Below are 20,705 nucleotides of genomic sequence, written 5' to 3'. Positions count from 1 at the left end.
TTTGGAGCAAATAAAATGTGTAAGAATTTATCCCAACAGACTTCACAATGAAACTTTCAGCTTGACCTTCCAGAGAACATTTTTTATAATAATACAAATATGTAATCAGTCAGCAAGTGGCCTACACAGAAGACAGGAGATGGAACATGGTTTCACACTACCTAAGAGAAACTGATTGCTGAGCACTTATGGAATAATATAGACATTGATTGCTGCAGAATGTGGTACTTTGGAGCTTGTATCTTATAATGCAAGAGGGTTGCAAATCGTTAGTGAAAACTGAAATTAAAAAAGCATAGAAAATTGATCCCAAGAAAACTTAGGGAGCTAATGAACAATAATTTTTTTTAAATTATTTAACATAACTATGTATGACAAAGTCAATTTACTAAGAAAGAAAATCCAAATGGGATGCTGTTCTAAAAAATGATTACAAGGTTTAAGCTTAATAGATATAATTCTCTAGTCAGCTAAAGGACAATTTTTAAAATCAGCACGCAGACAATCAAGGAAATACATTTTTTAAAAAGATCAAGCAAATACCATTTTACAATGCTACTTTTCTATATTTATCTAGTCATAAGAGGAACAAATATACAAAAGGTGAATAACAATTTCAACTGGATAATCAGGCTATTCTGCCACTTAAAGGTAAATGAAGATATTCTTGCTGAAGACATGCCATGCAGTGCCAACTGAGCTACTGCAATCATCCACCTGCTTTGTTCAAACAACCAAATGGCTATCATAAAGACAGAATTATTTCAGGGCTGGCATGAATCTCAGTAATTACCTGATTAATCTTCTCATTTTATAGAGGAGGTAAAAACTGAGATGCAGCAAGATTTACCACTGGCCCACAGAAAATCACAGAACCAAGGAAATACCATGTCCTCCTCCCCACTTCCCAGGATTGTCACTGCTATTCCAGCTTAAGTCTGAAATATCCTTAACTAAAGAATAAAGACATGATGAACAAAAACCAAAATATCCAATACACATGAGTGAATGGTGACTATTACAGTATGTAAATTACATATCAATGTAAAGGAAATTAATGGGTATCATGGGACACCAAAGACTTACTCAGTTGGCAATAGAAATTAAATACTTATATTTTGGTTCTGACACTAGTCCTGTGAAATGTGACATTATTCCTGTGATAATCAAAAGGAACAGAGAAAAGTTTTGTGGTTCATACTTCCAGGGTACTTCAATTGAAAAGAGAACAGGCACGTAGGGGGAAAAAAAGAAAAGAAAAAAACCACTTGAACAGGAAATTTAAGATGAGATAGAAATTAAAAAAAAATAGCTATACTAATGAAATGAATATTCAAAAGGCAGATTTTTTACATAAATCATATTCTATGTATAAAATAAAATTCTCCATCTACTATGGGATGTAGCCTTCTTGTTTGAAATTGGACCTTCATTAATAAAAGTGGTAGAAATTCTGATTCTGACCTCAGAAAACCCAAAGGATATAGAAAGAAGAAATTTAACTGTCCTTTCACCAAAGTGTCCCTAAGCATTCTATATTCTTTGATCATTCTGGATCTCAAGCCATAGCAAACTGAACAAGGCAGGTAGGAAGGACCAGGAGATATTGTTACTCTCAACTCCAGGCCTAACTGTGGTTGTAAGCCAAGTAAAAGACTTCCAGTATTATAGACAATTCACCCAATATTGCCAATGTCTGTTTCTCAAAGAATTTCCGATTCATTAGGATTACACAGATAGCTATTTTGATTGGAACAATGAGTTTATATTAAATCTCATTGGCTTTCCAGAAAAAAATAACCACCTTGTCCAAGGATTAGGGAACCAGATTAGCTTTTTAATAAGGTGTTTTTTAATAACATGATCCTAGCTTGGAAATTTAACTCTCCTTTTTAAAAACCATGAACTCTGGCTGTAGGACATGACAAATGAAAATAAGGTCTAGTGTACTTAAAATAATTCCTTCTACAAGTATTGGGTGGAATATCTCACCCTCTAGTAATTTCCCTGGGGGAAAGAAGAGGTGTTATGTCCTCATGTTTCCTCTCTGGCAAGGTAATCACCCACCAATTTAATGGAAAAAATTTTTCTGTGCTTCCTAGCCTTGGAGATGCATTCATTAGTCTTGGGGCACATATGACTTATGTATTTCTCAAATGAATTGATTACAATGTGGCAGATACTCAGGCACACACCCAGATATCCCTTCAAAGAAGGACATGTTGCCCCAGCTGCTGGGAGTGCTGCAATCACTAGCCCCTGCTCTCAGACCCTTGAAGAACTGCCTCAGTTGCAGGGAACACCTCATCCAAAGTCACATACCTTCTTGTGAGGAAGAGATGAAGGAATATAAAAGCCTGACCAACTCAGGCCATTCCAGCTCCAGAGCTCCCCATGGGGTCAGCCAAGGCTGTCATTGAGCCTGTACCGCAGCTTGATTTCTCTCTCTCACCAGTCTTGCTTCCTTCCCTCCCCCCCTTCCTCAGCATTGATCCCAAGGGCACTCCTTACTAAATCTGTTCACTAAACTCAATCTCAGAGGCTGCCTCCAGGGGAAAATCAACCTGTGAAAGACACATACCATAACTTTGAAGGTATGGTTATATTTTGCAAAGGAAAATTAAAACAAAGTTAAAGAATATCTATGGACTATGTACACTATCACAAACTACCAGAAAGTTCCAAGGTTTAATAGATAATCTCTCGGGTTGGCTATACCTTCACTCTTGTTTTCATAAAGGCACAACCTTTATCTTTCATCATATAAACATGTTTTCCAAAGTGATAAAATGACTAAAAGTGGCTGTCTTTGCTATCTCTAAAGCAGTAGAAAATTGCGTAAGAATTAAAGATGGATGAAAAAAGTCATTTTATAAAACTATAATCAAAAGCTGAATTATGTTTTAACTTGAATAATGAATTGTGAAGTAAAATGTGATGTGTTAAAGATTTTTGTGAAAAGTATTTTTAAACTGAATCCTGAAAATGAAATTAGGAAAACAATTTAATTTACAGGAGCACCCAAAAGAATACCATATCCATAAATAAATTTAACCAAGAAGTTGAAAGACTTGTACACTGAAAACTACAAAACGTTGCTGAAATTACAGAGGACCTAAATAAATGGAAAGACATCCTGTGCTCTTGGATTGGAAAACAATACTGCCAGGATATCAATACCACCTGAGCAATATACAGACACAATATAATCACTATCAGATTTCCAAAGGCCTTTTTTGTAGAAATGGAAACACAGATCATCAAATTCATATGAAATGTGCTAGTTGCCCCACATGGCTGAAACAATTTGGGAAAAAGAAGAACTAAGTTGAGGGAACCAGATTTCCTAATTTCAAAACCTACTATCAAGCTACAGTAATCAAAACAGCATGGTACTGGTATAAGGGCAAACATACAGATCAATGGACTAGAACTCGAAGTCCAGAAACAAACCCTTACATTTATGATCAGTTGATTGTGAATAGGGTACCAAGATAATTCTCAATGGGGAAAGAACAGCCTGTATAAGAAATGCTGCTGGGACAACTGGATATCCATATGCAAAAGAAAGAAATTGTACTCCTATACCTCACACCAGATACAATAATTATCTCAAAATGGAACAGAGAGGTAAAAGTATGAGACAAAACTATAAAACTTTTTAAACGAAAAAATAGGAGAAATTCTTCTTGACCACGGCTTAGCCTAACAGTTCTTAGATATAATACCAGGAATGTGACCCATAAAAGATATAATTGATAAAGTCCCTGATAAGGACCTTGCTTTCAAAATATACAAATAACTCTTACAACTCCATAACAAGACAAAAAACAATTAAAAAGAAGCAAAAGATTTGAACAGACATTTCACCAAAGAAGACTATGAATGGCTCATAAACACATGTGAAGATGCTCATCATCATTAGTCTCTAGGGAAATACAAAACCACAATGGGACACCACTTCATACTCCCTAGAGTGCATATAATGAAGAGATAGACAATACCAAATATTGGTGAGGATATGAATAAACTAGACCTTTCACTGCTGATGGAAATGTAAAATGGTACAGCCACTTTAGATATATTTTGGTAGTTACTTAAAAAGTTAAACCTGTATTTACCATGTGATCCAGGAATTCCATTCCCAGGTACCTACCCAAGAAGAATGAAGACATATTTCTACCCAAAGACTTATACTTGAGTATTTACAGCAACATTATTCATAATAACCAAACAGTGGAAACAATCTAAATGTCCATCAACTGGGGAAGAGATAAATCAAATGTGGAGTATCTACACAATAGAATACTATCCAGAAATACAGAAGAAAGAACTACTGATACATGCTACCTCATATGAACTTAAAAAACATCATGCTAAGTAAAAGAAACTAGAGATAAAAGACCACATTATTGTGCGGTTCCATTTATTTGAAAAGTCCTGAAAAGGTAAATGTATAAAAGATTAAGCAAATTAGTGGATGCTTGGAACTGGGGGTGGGAACAGGATTGTCTGCAAACAGGTATTTTTGGGGTGGGGATGGAAAGTGGATTGTAGTGATGGCTGCACAACTGTAATTTATTAAAAATCAGTGAACTATGTGCACACAGTTAAATTTTATGGTATATAAATTATACCTAATTTTTTAAAATCCTGGAACACAAGAATATGAGCATTATCTGAAAAAGAGGTGAGCACAAAAGGTGATACTGTGTTGCCAAAAACAGAAGAGCCCAGAATGGCCAACGGTCTGGTCCAGCCTGAAGCCTAGAGACTGGCCTCCCATCCTTTACATCTCTGCAAAGCAACTGCTCCTAAAAACAGAGGCAAATATGCCTATCTGTGACAGTTAATTTTGTTTCAACATGACTGACCACTGGGTGTCCAGATTCAATATATTTCTAGGTGTGTCTGTGTTTCTGGATGAGACTAGCATTTGAGTCAGTGGATTCAATCACTGTGGGTGGGCATCATCCAATCCACTGAGACCTGCACAAAACAAAAGGCAGAGAAAGGGGAATTTTCCTGCCTCTTCCTGCCTAATCGCTTGAGCTGGAACACCTCATCTCATCTTCTCTGATCCTTAGACTGGAATTGACAGCATCAGCAACCCTGTTTCTCAGGCCTTCAGACTTGGACTAACATCACCTGCTTTCCTGGGTCTCCAGCCTGCAGGTGGCAGATCGTGGGACTTCTCAGCATCCATAATTATGCTAGGTAATTCCTCATAATAAATATCACCATCTCCTTCTCTATGTATCCCTTATTGGTTGTGTTTCTCTGGAGAACCCTGACTAAGTACACTATCCCTCTATCAAATGAAGCCAAGCTCAATATATCATCAAGCACAATTCTAGAAATTTAAAATGACTCCCTGAGGACAGAGATCTCAAAGCATCTTGGTTTCCATATATTCATAAATCATTTCAAGCATCCAGCTGTATGTTCAGCGTGTGGCATTTAATTCTGTACACCTGACTCACAGGACTTTGTAATTCACCAACTATGACTATGTTGTATCTCCTTTTTAAAAAGCTGTCCAATTATCATAGACCCACAATTTCATCAGATTCAAATCTCTGGATTTATACAATTCAGACCCCAGCCCAAGTAGCATTACTCCAATCCATATAAAGGGGGAAAGTGAGAAAACTCTCTTTAAAAGTCACCTCATTTACTTTGATATTCTATTTTAACATTTAATCACCATTAGTTGTAAGCTGTCCATTCTGCTGATCCCAGCCTTTCTGAGGTTGCCCTACTTCCATGGCATCTGAAGAAGAAATAACTGTCTCCTTATATTCCAAAAGGGACAACATATGAAAATGAACATGAACAATACCTCTCAAGGTTCATGTCCCTTCAACCTTTCCTCTTAGGTGCTATTGTCTACCCTTCTAGCCACCTGTGGTCCTTTATTTTGTTCTCCTGAATGCTCTAATTTCTCATACCCCATGAAGAATGACAACCAGTACCAGGCATAGTAATCTAAAGTAATGCCAAATTCAGCAGAGATTAGTTGCCAAATCCTTTAGAATAAGTTCATTCCTAGTAAAAATAAAAAGGAAGAATGGTGCCATGATATAATTAGAATTACCAAGAATTGAAGGATTTCCTGGGTGTTTAGGAGGGAAAATGTTCTAGAGAAGGGAGGGTACACAGTGGAATGTTAACAGAATGACAGTGAGTCTCCTAGAGGACAAGAATAGTTCTAGGCTCTGACACATCCAACAGACAGGATGGAAAGTTTTCTTCCTTGCACCTTGCCCTTAATGTAATGCTTGTTTTAAGGACTGTTTCCTAGGCATTCCTTGCATTAAACCCAAATTATATCTTTTCACTTGTGCAACAAATATGGAATGACAGGCATTAAGTGCTGGAAGTTATCTATAAACAAAATGATAGCATTCAACCTTCTCACTTTACTTACATAGACACTGATAATTGGGGTCAGGGGTGGGTAGTGACTGCCTAAAGTTCCTTAGAGAGAGGGGCTGACTACAACCTGTGCCTCTTGGCTTCAGGCCCAGTCTCCTTTGATAAACACCCCTTCCCTGTCTCCATGAGGAAGAGAATTTAAGAAATCAAAGCTAGAAAGAACAGGAAATACCCCCTCCCCATAAGTGAACAATATCAGCATGTAAATGAGACAAAATGAAAGGACATCATTTCTCTACCCCCTCTCCAAGAGGAACTCAAAAATCACCCTGATGACTCATTTTACAGGCCAGCTCGTTAAATCCAGGCTCCAGTGGTAATCTACTTGTTTTCTGTCTAGAACTTCATTCTCAGGATTGGAGAAGGGTCAAGGCTCTGCCTCAGGTAGGGAGCTCTGCCTGGGTCGTAGGGAAGCCTGGGTCCTACAGCTGCAGGGGCTGCCTTCTGTGGAGGTGATAAAGTCTTGCAAAGCTCTCGCTCCCCTGTGGAGAACACCCTCAGGAGAGCTCTTCCTCCTGGAAGCTTTTCTCCCTCTCCCCCTGGGAACTCCAAGAGGAACAGGACAAGAAGGAGGGCCTTTCCATTTAGAAGGGTCACTGGAAAGGAGGTTGAGAGCCAAAAAAACCCCAAAACACCAAACCCCACAACACACAAACAACAACAACAAAAACAGGGTAACGAAGGAACTGTTCCTAGTCTAGGTCACAATTTCTCAAACCACAAAAACACAGGTCTGGAAGGATGGGCAGTCTGGGGGTCATTCAAAGGGATAACCTTGGCACAATTTCTAAGGAAATGACCTACCTTATCTGAATGTTTTTAGGGTGACGGTTTCATTATACAATTCAAACCAACACGGCATTACGAATATGCCATTGCAGGAACTTTTAAGCCAAATTGGGAGACTTTAGCATGTAAACAGGACAGAAGGAAGTAGAATTCTGCCCCACTTCTTTTCAGCTGTGGCAGGGAACTTGGGCTAAGTCCCCATATTAACTGGGGTATAAGTTCATGTTTCTCTATTGTTAGGGAAACTCTGGTGGCAAGTATGGGAGGTACTACCTCAAGCAAAAAGAATCTTTTTTTAGTGCTGGGATGATTTTGCTTATTTTTTACTTTTCAATTACAGCTTACTTTCAGTATTATTTTGTATTGGTTTCAGGTGTACAGCATAGTGATTAGACAATCATATACTTTACAGTGTCCCCCTCCCTGATATTTCCAGAATCTACCTGGCACCATACATAGCCATAGCAATTATTATTGACTATATTCCCTATGCTGCACTTTACATCCCCATGACTATTCTGCAACTACCAATTTGTACTTCTTAATCCCTTCACCAATCTCACCCAATCCTCCAACCCCCTCCCCCTGTGGCAATCACCAATCCAGTCTCTGTGTCTATGAATCTGTTTCAAGCAAAAAGAATATTGGTGGTCCATGCGAACACCGACTCAGCTCAAAAGGAGACTGCCGATGGTTCCAGGATCAAAGTGTGTAGCAAAGAACAAGTGCACTTGCCTGACCTTGTCTTCTGCCCCACAGCCTGGATGGCTGAGTGGAGCCAGAGCTAGTTGGCAACTTGAGGGACAGGAGGGTCTAGCTATCCCCCTTAGCAACACAACCAACATGCACAATTACAAATCACTCTGCTCTCTGTGGGATTTTCAGGCAATCATTTCATGCATTTACATTTACGAAGTTAAACATCTGAAAATACTTACTGAGTTTTTATGAGTTATCATATCCTGAAAAGAAAAAGAAAAGATAAACTGAATATTGTGTTTTTCCAAAGCAGTTAATTTCAATAAGCAAGTCATTTGTCCCACCCCATCATCCAGAGGAAATCATTTGAAAACTCCCCAACACAAAGCTTCAAATAAAACAAGCCTTTGAGAATTGTAAAATTCATTTCTAAGAAAAATTTAGAATAATTGGTTAGCTTTGGAACTATTGGGGGGCATATATGGTTATAAGAATTTTCCCATAACAATGGCAATGCTTTTGTCCCAAGAGAGTCTGAGAGTCAAGTTGGGGGTTCTGAATGTCCTACATCTTCCCAGTGAGGAATGTCAGTGACAGCAAGGAAGTACATGGGAAGCACCATGGTATCCTTGCGTCTAAACCTCTTCTTGACTCATCAAAGTGAAGGCTGCAGGCCACCCCCCCAGACAGCTTTCCTGTGGAAGAGGTGTCACTGGTAGGATTCCTGACCCCTTATTATAGTTGTCTAGAAATTTTCAAAATCAATGACAACAATTTTAGTCAGTTAACTTAGCATGTTTCTACAGCCTGGCTGTATCATTTATGCACCAGAAGCCAACATTTGCCCAAAAAATACATGACTAGAGCTACCCCATAAAACATTTTTTACATGTTCTGAGATTTCTATTTTCTGATGACAAGTGCAGATTGCTTTTTCTGGCGTCAGATATAATTGACTACTCACTCCCATTTTAGGATATATTATTCTATATCATTAAAAATTAAAACTTATCTAGGCCATGGGACTTTCCAGAGGAGTCCACTGAGGCACAGCTGAGAAAAAAATGTTTTTAATCAGGAGAAAATACATTCTAATTTCATGTTTCTCAGCAAAATATACTTAATGATCGACCCTTTCATATTTTCTAATTCTAATTACTTCCAAGTATAACCACCTTAGTGAAAATCCATAAAAGAAGAAGTTAATATCTAAAGTAACTTAGATTGGTTTATAGACTTTGGGGAAACTATTCTACAATATACAGTACAGTAATAAAGTAGTTTCTTCTTTCAATGTCATGAATGACTTCTTAACACACAACTGTGTGCTATAATTACAGAGCACACACCTATGTAGAGTAACACATACAGGTTACACATCTGAAGAAGATGATATTTCTACCAGGAAATAATTCCAAATTATTATAAAACCAGAAAAATCTGGTTAACATCAAATTTTAAGAAATACAAAAATATCCAATTTTGCCATCACAAAATTATGATGTCCATGAAAGCTAACTTTGAAACACTGGTTCTCACCTCTGGCTGCACATCTGGGAGGTTAAAAAAGTTCCCTCAAGCCTATAATGTAATTGATCTGGGGTATGGCCTAGGTACTGGGATATTTACAAGCATTCCAAGTGATTCTGTGGGAGGGGATAATGGGGTGGGAAAGGGGGAAGGGTTTTCAGGAACATGTATGAAGGACATATGGACAAAACTAAAGGGGAGTAGGATCAAGGGTGGGAAGTGGGGATGGTGGGGTGGGGAGGAGTGGTGGGGGGTAAATAGAGACAACTGTACTTGAACAGCAATAAAAAATAAAGTGCAGTCAAGGCTGAGTAACACTGCTGTCAATGAACTAAGGTTTTATTCCTGAAATGATTTAACACAGATCAGGACTATCTGACCAACATTAAGACATTCAACAATATTAACTTATTAGCTGAATTTTGTAGCAACTCACCTTAGACATTCACATTTTACAAATATGAGCATTTTAAAAAATACTATGTTATGTCCTAGCTGGTGTGGCTCAGTGGATTGAGTGCTGGCCTCCGAAATGAAGGGTTGCCGGTTTGATTCCCAATCAGGGCACATGCCCAGGTTGAGGTCCAGGTCCCCAGTAGGGGGTGAGCAAGAGGCAACCACACATTGATGTTTCTCTCCCTCTCTTTTTCCCTCCCTTCCCCTCTCTCTAAAAATAAATAAGTAAAATATTTTTAAAAAATTAAAAAATACTATGTTATGTTGCCCTGAGCAGGTAGCTCAGTTGGTTGGAGCATCATCCTGTACACCAAAAGGTTTTGGGTTCAATCCTCAGTCAGGGCACATAACTAGGTTGTGGGTCCAAGCACAAGCCAGGGCATGCATGGGAGACAACCGATCAATGTTTCTGTTTCTCTCACTCTCTCTCTCTATCTCCCCCACCCCGTTCCTCTCACTCTAAAAATTTTTTTAAAAGGCATATCCTCAGGCAAGGATTTTTTTAAAAAGTACTATGCTATCCAAAAAAAAGCATTTGCATAAAACCCACAGAAATACATTTAAAAATTCTCAATCATTACTGAGTTATACGTAAACACACAAGTTTTCAGTTTCACTCTGCTTTAAACTGAAAGAAAAATAACAAATACTGATTACATCTGTGCCAAAACTTTCTGCCCATTTTGGTAACTGTTAAATGTTGTCTCATTATCCAAATTGAGCAATACTTTTTTTAATGTGTAGGTTTAGATCAAATTGCCCATGAAAGGATTCAGAGTGGCGTGTTTGCCTCAATGGAAACTAACAGGAGTTTTGGGCTTTCCTTCCCCAATGAGCCTGGAAACATTCAGATTGCCTGCAAAAGCACATCTGTAATACATATGCTCACACAGCAGCCAGGAAGTCTAGAACCTGTGATAGGAAGGAAGGAACTGCACAAGCAAGTCTTTATTGTTTCAACTGAACATATAATACTGCTTTCCAGGAACAAAGTATTCAGGAGAAGGTGAACCATGCCCTTTACCTTCCATGAAAGAATAGTGTCATTGTTGGTATCATAGTACAGGATCACGTTATTGGCCATGTTGAAGCTTTCTCGAACTCCAAGATGGTAGAAAAGTGAAGGTTGTTTGGAGATATCGCTAATGTCCACCACGGCAATATCTGAGATGAACAAGGAGAGGAAAGGGTGTGGGTGAGAGAGGTGATCTGTCTCTACTTAATCTACTTCCTGATGATCACCAATGGGGAGCTGCTGCAGTTTGTATTTCTACCACCAGCGTTTTAGGTAAAGCACAAGTGAGGAATGATTTGATTAAAATTACCTACCTCATGAACTCTGAAAGAAAGGCAACAAGAATTTAAAAAAATAAAAACCAAAAACTCTTCTGTGTTTAAAGTGCTGGGAATGTAGCCTCACTTAAAAACTGCTGGGGGATTTATTTTTAACGTATTTTTATTAGGAAATATGCCATAACCAATGAATATATTTAGCTTATATACAAAGTGTAAAGTAAAATGAAATGAAAAACCACATACCCACCATGCAGCCCAAGATACAGAGCATTATCTGTACTGCTGGAGCTCCACGTGCCTCTTCCCAGTCATAGCCCCTCCCTCCTGCCCCAGAACACCTCTGTTCTGATCTCTGTATTTACCAGTTTCTTGCATGTAGCTGTATATACGTATATGCATATTAAACATTATAATGTATGACTCCCTAAACAGCATATTGTTTAGTTTTGCACATTTTTAAACTTCATATAAATAGTATCACACCATTTGTACGTCTAGCTTTAGATCTTGCATTTCCACTTCAGATAGCATTCCATTGGATGATGACTAGATGGCAATGTCTTTATACATCCTGCCTAGAAACATTTCATTCAATTTTTTTTTCTTATTTCAAACTGTTGTAATGAGCATTCCTATGCCATGATCCTAGCTCACATGCCTGCCATCAACTTGACAATGTAGCTCAAATGTCCCTGGAGTTATGTCTTAGAGAGACCTACTCAAAACAGGGGAGTGACACCTCACATCAATACGCAACATATTTAAATTTTCCCAGGGATACTGGACACCATCCCAAAGTTCATCATTTTCAAGAGCATATAAAAGCTCCAAGTTTGACTGCATCTTCTCTACCACATGCAGAGATTTTAGAAAGTAATGTCCAAACTTATGCTCACACTGCTGTGACTCACAGGAAGTCACAATGAAAATTCCAATGAAACAGAACCAAAGCAAAGTGAATGGGGTGTGAAGAAAGAAGGTGTCATGCAAAAGTCACATGAGTACCAGGCACAGCTGGCTCTGCATAGAGGCACTGGGAGACCTGAGGCCAAGTGCCAATAAGCCCTGGGTGGGCCTTTTATTCCCCAATTTATGGGTTGGATGCCTGCTATATGCCAGGTATCATGCTGGGTACCAGGGATAGAAGTGTGAATGAGGCATGACCCCTTTCCTCAAAAAAAGTCTAACAGGGGTGACAGGAAGGAAATGGTGGTTAGAATTACCATGAGGAGGGCTAAAGTAAGGAAACAGCAACAATGGCACCCCTGGCCGGAAAGCAGTCAGGGAAAGCCTGGACAAAGTAATATTGCCTGGGACCTGAGGGTCCATAAGAGTTAGGCAAATCAGGGTAAGGATGGGGGGGTGGAAAGGGAAGGAAAGGATGTTGGATGAAGAGAAGACAGCAAATGAAAGGCGCCTGAGGTAAGATGGGGTGTAGGTGTTCGGGCCACTGCAAATAATTTCATGGGACCAGAACACCCAAGAAAATGAACCTGGAAGGGTCAGTAGGGGCCAGGTGGTGATGGGGTCTGAAGGACAGTTAAGAGGGCTGCCCTCTACCTTGAGGCAATGGGAGACACATGGTTGGGTTGGGGTTTTTTTTCCCACTTTTTATTATGCACAATTATAAATACATATAAAAGTAGACAGAAGAATATTATGAAACCCCTGAACTCCTCTCAACTTCCCAAACATTTATCAACTCACAGCCAGCCTCCTTGTTTCATCTCTATTGCCATCCACACCATCCCCTTCCATATTATTTTGAAGCAAATTTCAGACAGCATATTATTTCCTCCCTAAATATTTTATCATGTATCACTAAAAGATGAAAATTCAGGCAAAAATAAGTAAATGCCCACAGTATCAATGACTCACCTAAAATTTTTTTAAATTCACGAGGGGTTTAAAACAGGAGACTAACATATCCAAATTTACCCTTTAGAGGTGGTTACTCAAGAAAGACAAATATATATGCTGAGGAAACATTTTACAACCCAGCCTAGTTATTTATCTCAAACGGATAACTGTTCCCCACAGACAGTTGCTTAGAGTCAAAAATCACACTGCAGCTGCATAAATTAGACATTTGACCTGTATGATTGTTCCCTGGACTCTATTATCTACTCAAATTAAAAAGAATGTGTTTCCTAGTGATGCTATTAAGAAGTGGGGACATAGGTGCTAATTCCACAGCCATGGGGACTTCTATAATTAGTTAATAAAGGAAAGGAAGAAAATGGAAAAGACAAAGAAGAGGGATGGGAAATCGGAGAGGGCAGGGGTAAAGGACAGCAGCCCCCAGGTTATGCAGGCCATTTTCATAGGAAACCTCCACCTTCGTGGAGTAGTTTATCACTGAATAGATTAAGTTTTAATCTGGTGACATGAGTTCCTTCTTCCCTTTGCCTTCTCAGCATCCTCTGCTGGGACCTATATACTGGCCTCATCACCTCCACTAAGGAGCACCTCTGTAGTCTCCTGGGATGGAGAGTTTTTGGTGCCTAACTAACACAGAACAGATCTACATTGCTACTAAAAAAATAATAATAATAAAAAAATAAAAAAATAAAAAATTTAAAAAAAGAATCCAAGTAATTCATGTTTAATAGGAAAACTGTCCTCAAACCCAAAGTTGACATTTTTAACTAACATTTGTCACTCAAAACCAGTAAACTAAGTTTATGTTGAGGATTTGTACAGTAATAGTTAACCAGTTTTCAGAACCTCTAATGTAGCACATTTAGAAATACTAAATTTGTTTAAACAACAGATATATGAGGAATTGAGGGGTTTTTCCTAAAGAGACCATATATTACCTAAAAGCTTCAATTATCACACTGGTCACTCGCTTTGCCATTTACAAAAAACTTCCACAGACATCTTAGCTGAATTTCAGAGCCACCTTATGAAGCAGGCAGGGTAGGTATTGGGGTAACAGACAGGCCTAACATCACACAGCTGGGGAACAACTGGGCCAGGGCTGGGACTCAGCCAAGTTCTGTGCTCTAGTTCCCAGATGAAGCTCACTACTTTCAGGCCTCACTTTCTGAAATCAAGCCACTTGGGAGCAAACAGTTTATCAAGCTAAATCATAGGCAAAGATCACAGATAAAAAGAAAGAGGTAAAATTCAGATTTTTATTTGCAAATGTACCCTCTGCTCCCTACAACTATTACCTTCCAGTTTCCATTGACAGCCCTCATAGAATAAGCCACTGTCTTTGGTCAAGAACACAAACACCCGCACTACCTATCTTGGTTTAACAAACTTTAAGAAGTGATACCACATCAGGGAATGCAAAAAGCCAAGGCTCCTGTTAAAATCTACTCTTAGCAAAAAAGTGTCTGAATTTAAAATCAAAGGCCCTTCAAACAATTTAAGAATCAAATACACATGGACAAAGCCAAAGGAGGGTAGGATGGGGGGGGGGAGGATGGCTGGGGTGGGGGGGTTGGTGAGGGGAAAATGAAGACAAGTGTGCTTGAACATCAATAAATAAAACTGAAAAAATAAAAAAGAATCAATCACAATCATCTGTCTGCTAACATGAAATAAAGATGAACGACATATTGGATTTTAGTTCATTAAAATCTTTTGAACACTGTATCTTGAACATTTTTGTGAAATGTTTTCTAAGTAATAAGTAAAACTATAATTTTCTAGTGTGGTTTTAAAGTGATTTTAATGTGATTTCTAAAGCAAACATTAGTCAACAAAATGATATGATGGCAAATGATTTATCATACAGTAATTCCATGATTGTACTGGCTCAAGCCAGTCTTAAATATATCCTAGGTTATCTATAAATCCCACTCCCAGGAGAAAAAAACATAATGAATATAAGACTGGTTGCGTCTAAATGAAAAAAACTAGATTTTAGAATAATTTTCCTGCCAAAGGCATTTTTAAAAATCTGATTACACTTGTGGCAATACTAGCCATCCAAAAGCTGCCTAAAAACAACAGAGCCCAGATTTCCTGGACAGGAGGCACCTCTATTAACTCCAATCATAATTAAGATCTTACTTCATCTACTGTTGCTCATTTCTAACAGACTTGAGGGCAGGCAGGTCAGCGGAAAGAACATTGTGAAGTGTCATTTAAATCCAATTTTCCAATCTCATAAGGAGGAGACAACCTATCAATTCAGCATCAGGAAGTCAACAAATCCTTACCAAGTGCCACACTGGATGGACCCTAGTTTCTTGCAGTATCAATTTTCAACAGGAAAGGCGGGTGGGAACAATAGGGACATCAGGAACCTCTATCTGGTCCCCTATGTTTTGCTTTCCAGTATCTTTTTTGTAAGAATGACCAAAAAATCATTTTTATAACTTTGTAAGTATGATCAAGATGTGTCCACTACCTGTTTTTTCAAAAGAAATATGCCATGTATAAGCAAACTATGTTTATTCACTGAGGTGAATGGACTCATTGGGGTTAGTTTCAGACCACTCACAGTGAAATATTTGTAATACAAAGTGTAGCATGACTTGACTCACTTCAGCTTTCACCGGTGAGAATAAGCCACTGTCTTTGGCTTATTCTCTTCCACCTAACAAGGCAAAAACAAAAACAAAAAAGTGAAGCATTACACTGCAAGCTAGGGTGCATCCATTACTTCAGATAGTATCAATACATCAAAATAATCATGATGTCACACACTTAACAATTCTGACTCTGGGTTCCCTGGCAGCCTTTGAATATATCATCTCAATATTTTCATTATCACCTGAAGGTTCATCTTCAGCTTCCTTCAACCCTTTTATAAAGCAATCTGCTTTGACATGACTCCCTTTGGCAATTTTTTTTGAGACCTATTTCTGAGAAGGCTTTTCTGACCTAGTGACAATGACCTCTTTTTCTAAAAGGTCTGTGTCATATGTTACCTTTGAGATGTGAACAACTTTAGAGAAAAGTAGAGCTTGATGTACTGCTAGCACACACTGGAAACTCTGAAGAATATATATCTGAAAAGGTATTTGCACATCTGAAATGATTTACACTATATGTTTTATTAGCATTAGAAATATCTTTTTATACTTCAGTAAGCATTATCAATAGCACATAGTTTTCTGTATGCAACAGTCAAGTGTTCAGCTAGTATCTGATCACTGTGGCTAATCGTCAAGGTCACTTCTGAATGGATCAGAAGCACTGGGAAACCTGGTTAAAATTATTTATCTAGTTGTTCAAACACAGTTCAGTGAAACGAGCTAATAAATATACTTCGTTCATCCTGGCCAGGTGGCTGAGTTGGTTGGAGCATCATCCTGTACACCGGAGGTGGGGGCGGAGTTGCAGGTTCAATGCCAGGTCAGGGCACACACCTAGATTGTAGGTTCGATCCCTGGTTGGGGTGTGTACAGGAAGCAACCAATCGATGTTTCTATCTCACATCGATGTTTCTCTCTCTCTCTCTCTCTCCTCTCCCTTCCTCTCCAAAATCAATAACCATATCCTCAGGTGAGGATTATTTTAAAAAAAACCTCTTAAACTTGTCTCATAGTCATGCTTTCTCAATCAAAGTTTGTTGAATAACAAAATGTTATCACACAACTGCCTTGAACCAATAATTCCCCAGAAACTATCATTATGAAGAGATCTGGGGTATAAAAGAAATTTTGCTTAATTTAGAGAGATACATGTAATAACTCAAATCGGACTACAATATTCCTTTGTTCATTGGTTCATTTATACAAACTATGGTTGAGAGAGATAATCAAAATAAGTCAGATTTGCAATTTTATTAACTCATACTAGAATGCACAACTTTTCCTCTCAGAACTTGGCAGTCTAAATAATAAATGTGTTTAATTTAACTAAATATCTAAATTATATTTCTAAGATGTCTGGAATATAGTTGCTCTTATAAATATAAATCACTACTACCACCCTAGACATTATCAGTCTTATTTATAGTATTAATTTCCACTATCTATGAAGAAGGGTTGGCAGAGCAAACCTCAGCCTAAGGAATGAAGAATGAAACTCTTAATGGAATTAAGCCTGAACTAAGGAGACTTTATAGCATTTCGAACTAGAGGCAGAGATATTCCCCTGAGGGATACCTGTCTTTAGAATTAACATCGTCCACTCTTTGAATTTTGCTGAGTCAACACTGGAGTAAAATGTAAATAGTATTCTGGCTGGTAAACAAATGTTTTCTGGAATTTGGGGGGAAATTCCTTCAAAGCAAAGGAGGGGGCTTGATAGAAACTTTACTGTCCTTCTCCCCTGTATGTGGATACTGTCCCACTGCAGCAGATAAATACAGGGAAGAATCTGCCTGATACTACTTCCAATATGTCAGTATTACTTCATTAAATTTCCATAATCAGGAGGAATTCTGAGGCTCCTTTCCCCAATTGTCTTTGATAATAAATTTCTTTGGTTTGCTTTGTCGTGGGAGAAGAATGGCTAATGCTGCTCTCCTTAAAAATTATGAAATGTTTTACATTTCTTCCTTTTCCAAAATTTTAACTTTTCTTTTCCAAATAAAACTCCATTAATTTTCATCATAGATGCAAACATTAGAGCACACAATATGTATATCTTGCACTGATATGAAAAATAGCAAAGAAATGACAGGGAAGGGTCAGGAAAGCAGGCGAGAGAAATAAAAATCCCTTAATTTCTTTTCAAAGAAAAAAAATAGTTTCCCTCTCCCACAAGCATTTTTCTAGAACAGGACTGTCCAATGGGACCTTCTGCCATGAGGGAAATGCTCTCTTTTCACACCTGTTGAGCCCCTGAAATATGGCTGGTGCAAATTAGAGACTGGCTTTGTTTTATAGCATTTTAACTAGTTAAAATGTAAATAGCCACTTGCGGCTAGTGGCTACCATAGTGGACGATGTGGGTTCAGAACTTTTGCAAAAAGAGCCAAACTGACAGATTTGTATCTTTTGGGCAGAGATATCCAAAAACCGTGAGTGCTAGAGATCAGAAAGCCAGGAGAGGTGGTGGTCAGAGTGTGGGGGGGTGTCATCTGTTTAATCAATACATCCACTTATTGGAGGTGTGTACAGCCTTTGTGAAACCTATGAAAAAAACTTTAGCTATTGTGATGCACTGAGAAATGATATATTCAAGACCAGGCCAAGGTCAACCAGAGAAGATGCATGGTACAGTCAAAAATTCTAGGCAATCTTGGACCCAGACAGAGCAAGAAAATGTGACTTGCCCAGCTTTGGAATTGAAAGCCCAAGATTTCTGACTGACTGAACCAACCAGAAGGAAGGGTCCTGTTAGTAGAGGAAGGCTTGTTACATACATACACACCACTCCAGAGAAGCAAAGCCACTGCACACCAATTTTTCAGAGTTGGCACCAGCAATCAGGAGGCTACAGTTGTACCTACTGGTAAAAAGGGATATTTAAGCGTTCAGGAAAGAGTCTGTTCAAACTCCCAATTTCAGAGGAGAATGAAGAGAAGTCAAGAAAACCAAGTGGTTCCAGGTGAAGTGGGCTCCGGAAAAACTTTTCTAAAAAGATGTGCTGAACAGTATGCTCAGAGTGGTCAGAAATGCCAAGAGACTGTTTTCCATGGGCCCAGCTGCCACTTATTTGAACAAATCTCACACTTACCCCCTTCCAGCAGGTGAGGATTTACTCTTCAGAAAACAGAGCAGTGTTCCCTCCGCAAAGGATGAATGGTGACAAACTTAGCTGACTACTGCAGCACGGTGTGCAGGTATATTAAAGAAATTCATCAGTCATCCTCCCAAATGCTTCTAGGTTTAGGGTAGGCACTGTCACTTCCTTTTAACCAGTGGAGAAATGAAGGCACAAGGACACCTAGGTAATTACTGTCTCGCAGACAATGCGTATGGATATCACTCAAGTGTCAGAGGCTTGTCACATAGACTCCAAAGGGCTGGTGAGGAAAAGAGCTAAGCAACAGTCCATTCCACACTTGGAAAAACTCTTTGTCAACCCAAACTACCGATTTTAAGGCTAGGTTCTTAGGGCACACTTGTCATGCTTAGATACGTCGTATTCCATTCTCGAACGCTTGCGCAATAAAAGTCTGTCGCACTGGTGTTGCGGGCAGAAATTAAAGTGTGCAAAAGAACACTGGGGATTTCTAAGAGTCAGCCCCCGCCCCACACTCTCTCTCTCTCAATCGTAACACACCAATGCAGACGGCGGCTGAAAATGGAATCACACTGGCCTGGCTTCAGGCGTTCTAGAAGCTCCCCATGTGATTCTAAAGTGTAGCCAGGGTTGGAACCCGCGGCTGTAAAAGGACACTCGGGGCGGGGTGGGGGAGAAGACAGTAAAAGTTGGATAACCGGTCGGGAGAGGAGAGCGGCGCTGTCCGGGTTACATATTAGCCGTTTCTTCGGTCACCTGACGTTTCGGGAGGCTGAAGCACAAAGGGGTCTAAATGTCGGGGGTCTCCGTTTTCCCACCCGTAAAAAGGTTTAACGCTACCTACTCTCTCCTCCCCCCCCAAAGGGCCGGGCGTTCCCGTCGGAAGTCTGGGCGGGCGCTAAAATGGCGTGTGTGCGGGTAAGAAGAGCCGGCGGGAGCCGGACAGGGGCGAACGGGGCGCCTGCCTCACCTGCTCGGTAGAAGACGTCGAGTACGGCCTTGTCCCCGGAGTCCAGCTCCCCGAAGGGCACGGTGCTGAGGCGGACGCCCTCGGCCTCGCAGGCACGAGCGAGGCACCGGAACGCTCCCACCTCGTAGCCGCCGGCCGTGCCGCAGCTGTTGGACACGTACACGGCCCCGAGAGCCCGCCGCGGCCCGCCACGGCCCTCCATGCTCCCGGCCGCCCCGTCCGGCTCCACCAGCGCGGCCGGCCTCGCCTCGCTCTCCTCTCCCCGCGACGGCTGGCGCCGTGGGGGCGCGGCCGCCGCCCAGAGCACCTCGGCTGGGGGTCTCTCGCGGCTGTTCTCCATGGGCTACCCCACGCGACTGTCCCGGGTTCCCACCTCCGCGTGAGTAGCCAGCAGCTGCACTGGCGGAGGGGCCACAAGTAGTCCCGTCAAGGCGCGGAGGTGACCAGCGCGCGCAAGAGGTCCCGTATCGAAACGCTCCAACCCCGTGGCTCCCTAGCGCCTTTCGAAGCGCGGGAACGCGAGGCAGGGGGTTAAGACGTAAAGGGATCAAGGCGCGCAGAGGGCGCGGGGTGGTCTGGGAGGGCCGGGGGGCGGGGGCAGGATCCTGGAGGGCGCCCCCTGCAGCCTCTCCGGGCCACGCCCGGAGGGGAATGGAGTTATCAATTTCACGATTTTGCTGGTGCCGTCTCTCCAGCCCGCCAACTTTTGTTTTTCTCGATACAACTTCAGGATTTTCAAATAGAGTAAAAACTCGTTCAAAGCGCTGGTTCGATGCAATAATATTCAGTTCCAACCTAGAGATGTAGTTTTAACCCAGAATTGAGACGAGATGATGCTTACTTAAAATGTCTCCCATTTTGTACTCCTTGTCCCCAGTCGCCAAGAGCATGGCCCTGCTGAGGCCACTTCTGGAGGCCTGCTGCT

At 40.3% G+C, this 20,705-nt stretch overlaps 1 protein-coding gene across 1 annotated transcript in view; it reads right to left on the bottom strand.

Annotated features, from left to right (window-relative positions):
- The window catches only part of MAP3K15 (mitogen-activated protein kinase kinase kinase 15), a 98,868-nt gene extending 78,748 nt beyond the window's left edge, over nt 1-20,120 (bottom strand). The window contains exons 1-3 of the mRNA XM_053916978.1: nt 19,781-20,120; nt 10,937-11,076; nt 8,166-8,189 (exon numbers count right to left, since the gene is read on the bottom strand). Coding sequence (XP_053772953.1) covers nt 8,166-8,189; nt 10,937-11,076; nt 19,781-20,120 — 504 coding nt within the window. The remainder of the gene's footprint in view (nt 1-8,165; nt 8,190-10,936; nt 11,077-19,780) is intronic.
- Between the last annotated feature and the right edge of the window lie 585 nt (nt 20,121-20,705).

Source organism: Desmodus rotundus, chromosome X, assembly GCF_022682495.2.
Source record: "Desmodus rotundus isolate HL8 chromosome X, HLdesRot8A.1, whole genome shotgun sequence".
In the NCBI taxonomy this organism is placed as follows: Eukaryota; Metazoa; Chordata; class Mammalia; order Chiroptera; family Phyllostomidae; genus Desmodus; species Desmodus rotundus.
The sequence above is the reverse complement of the archived record's forward strand: the minus strand, read 5'-3'. Positions and strand labels throughout refer to the sequence as shown.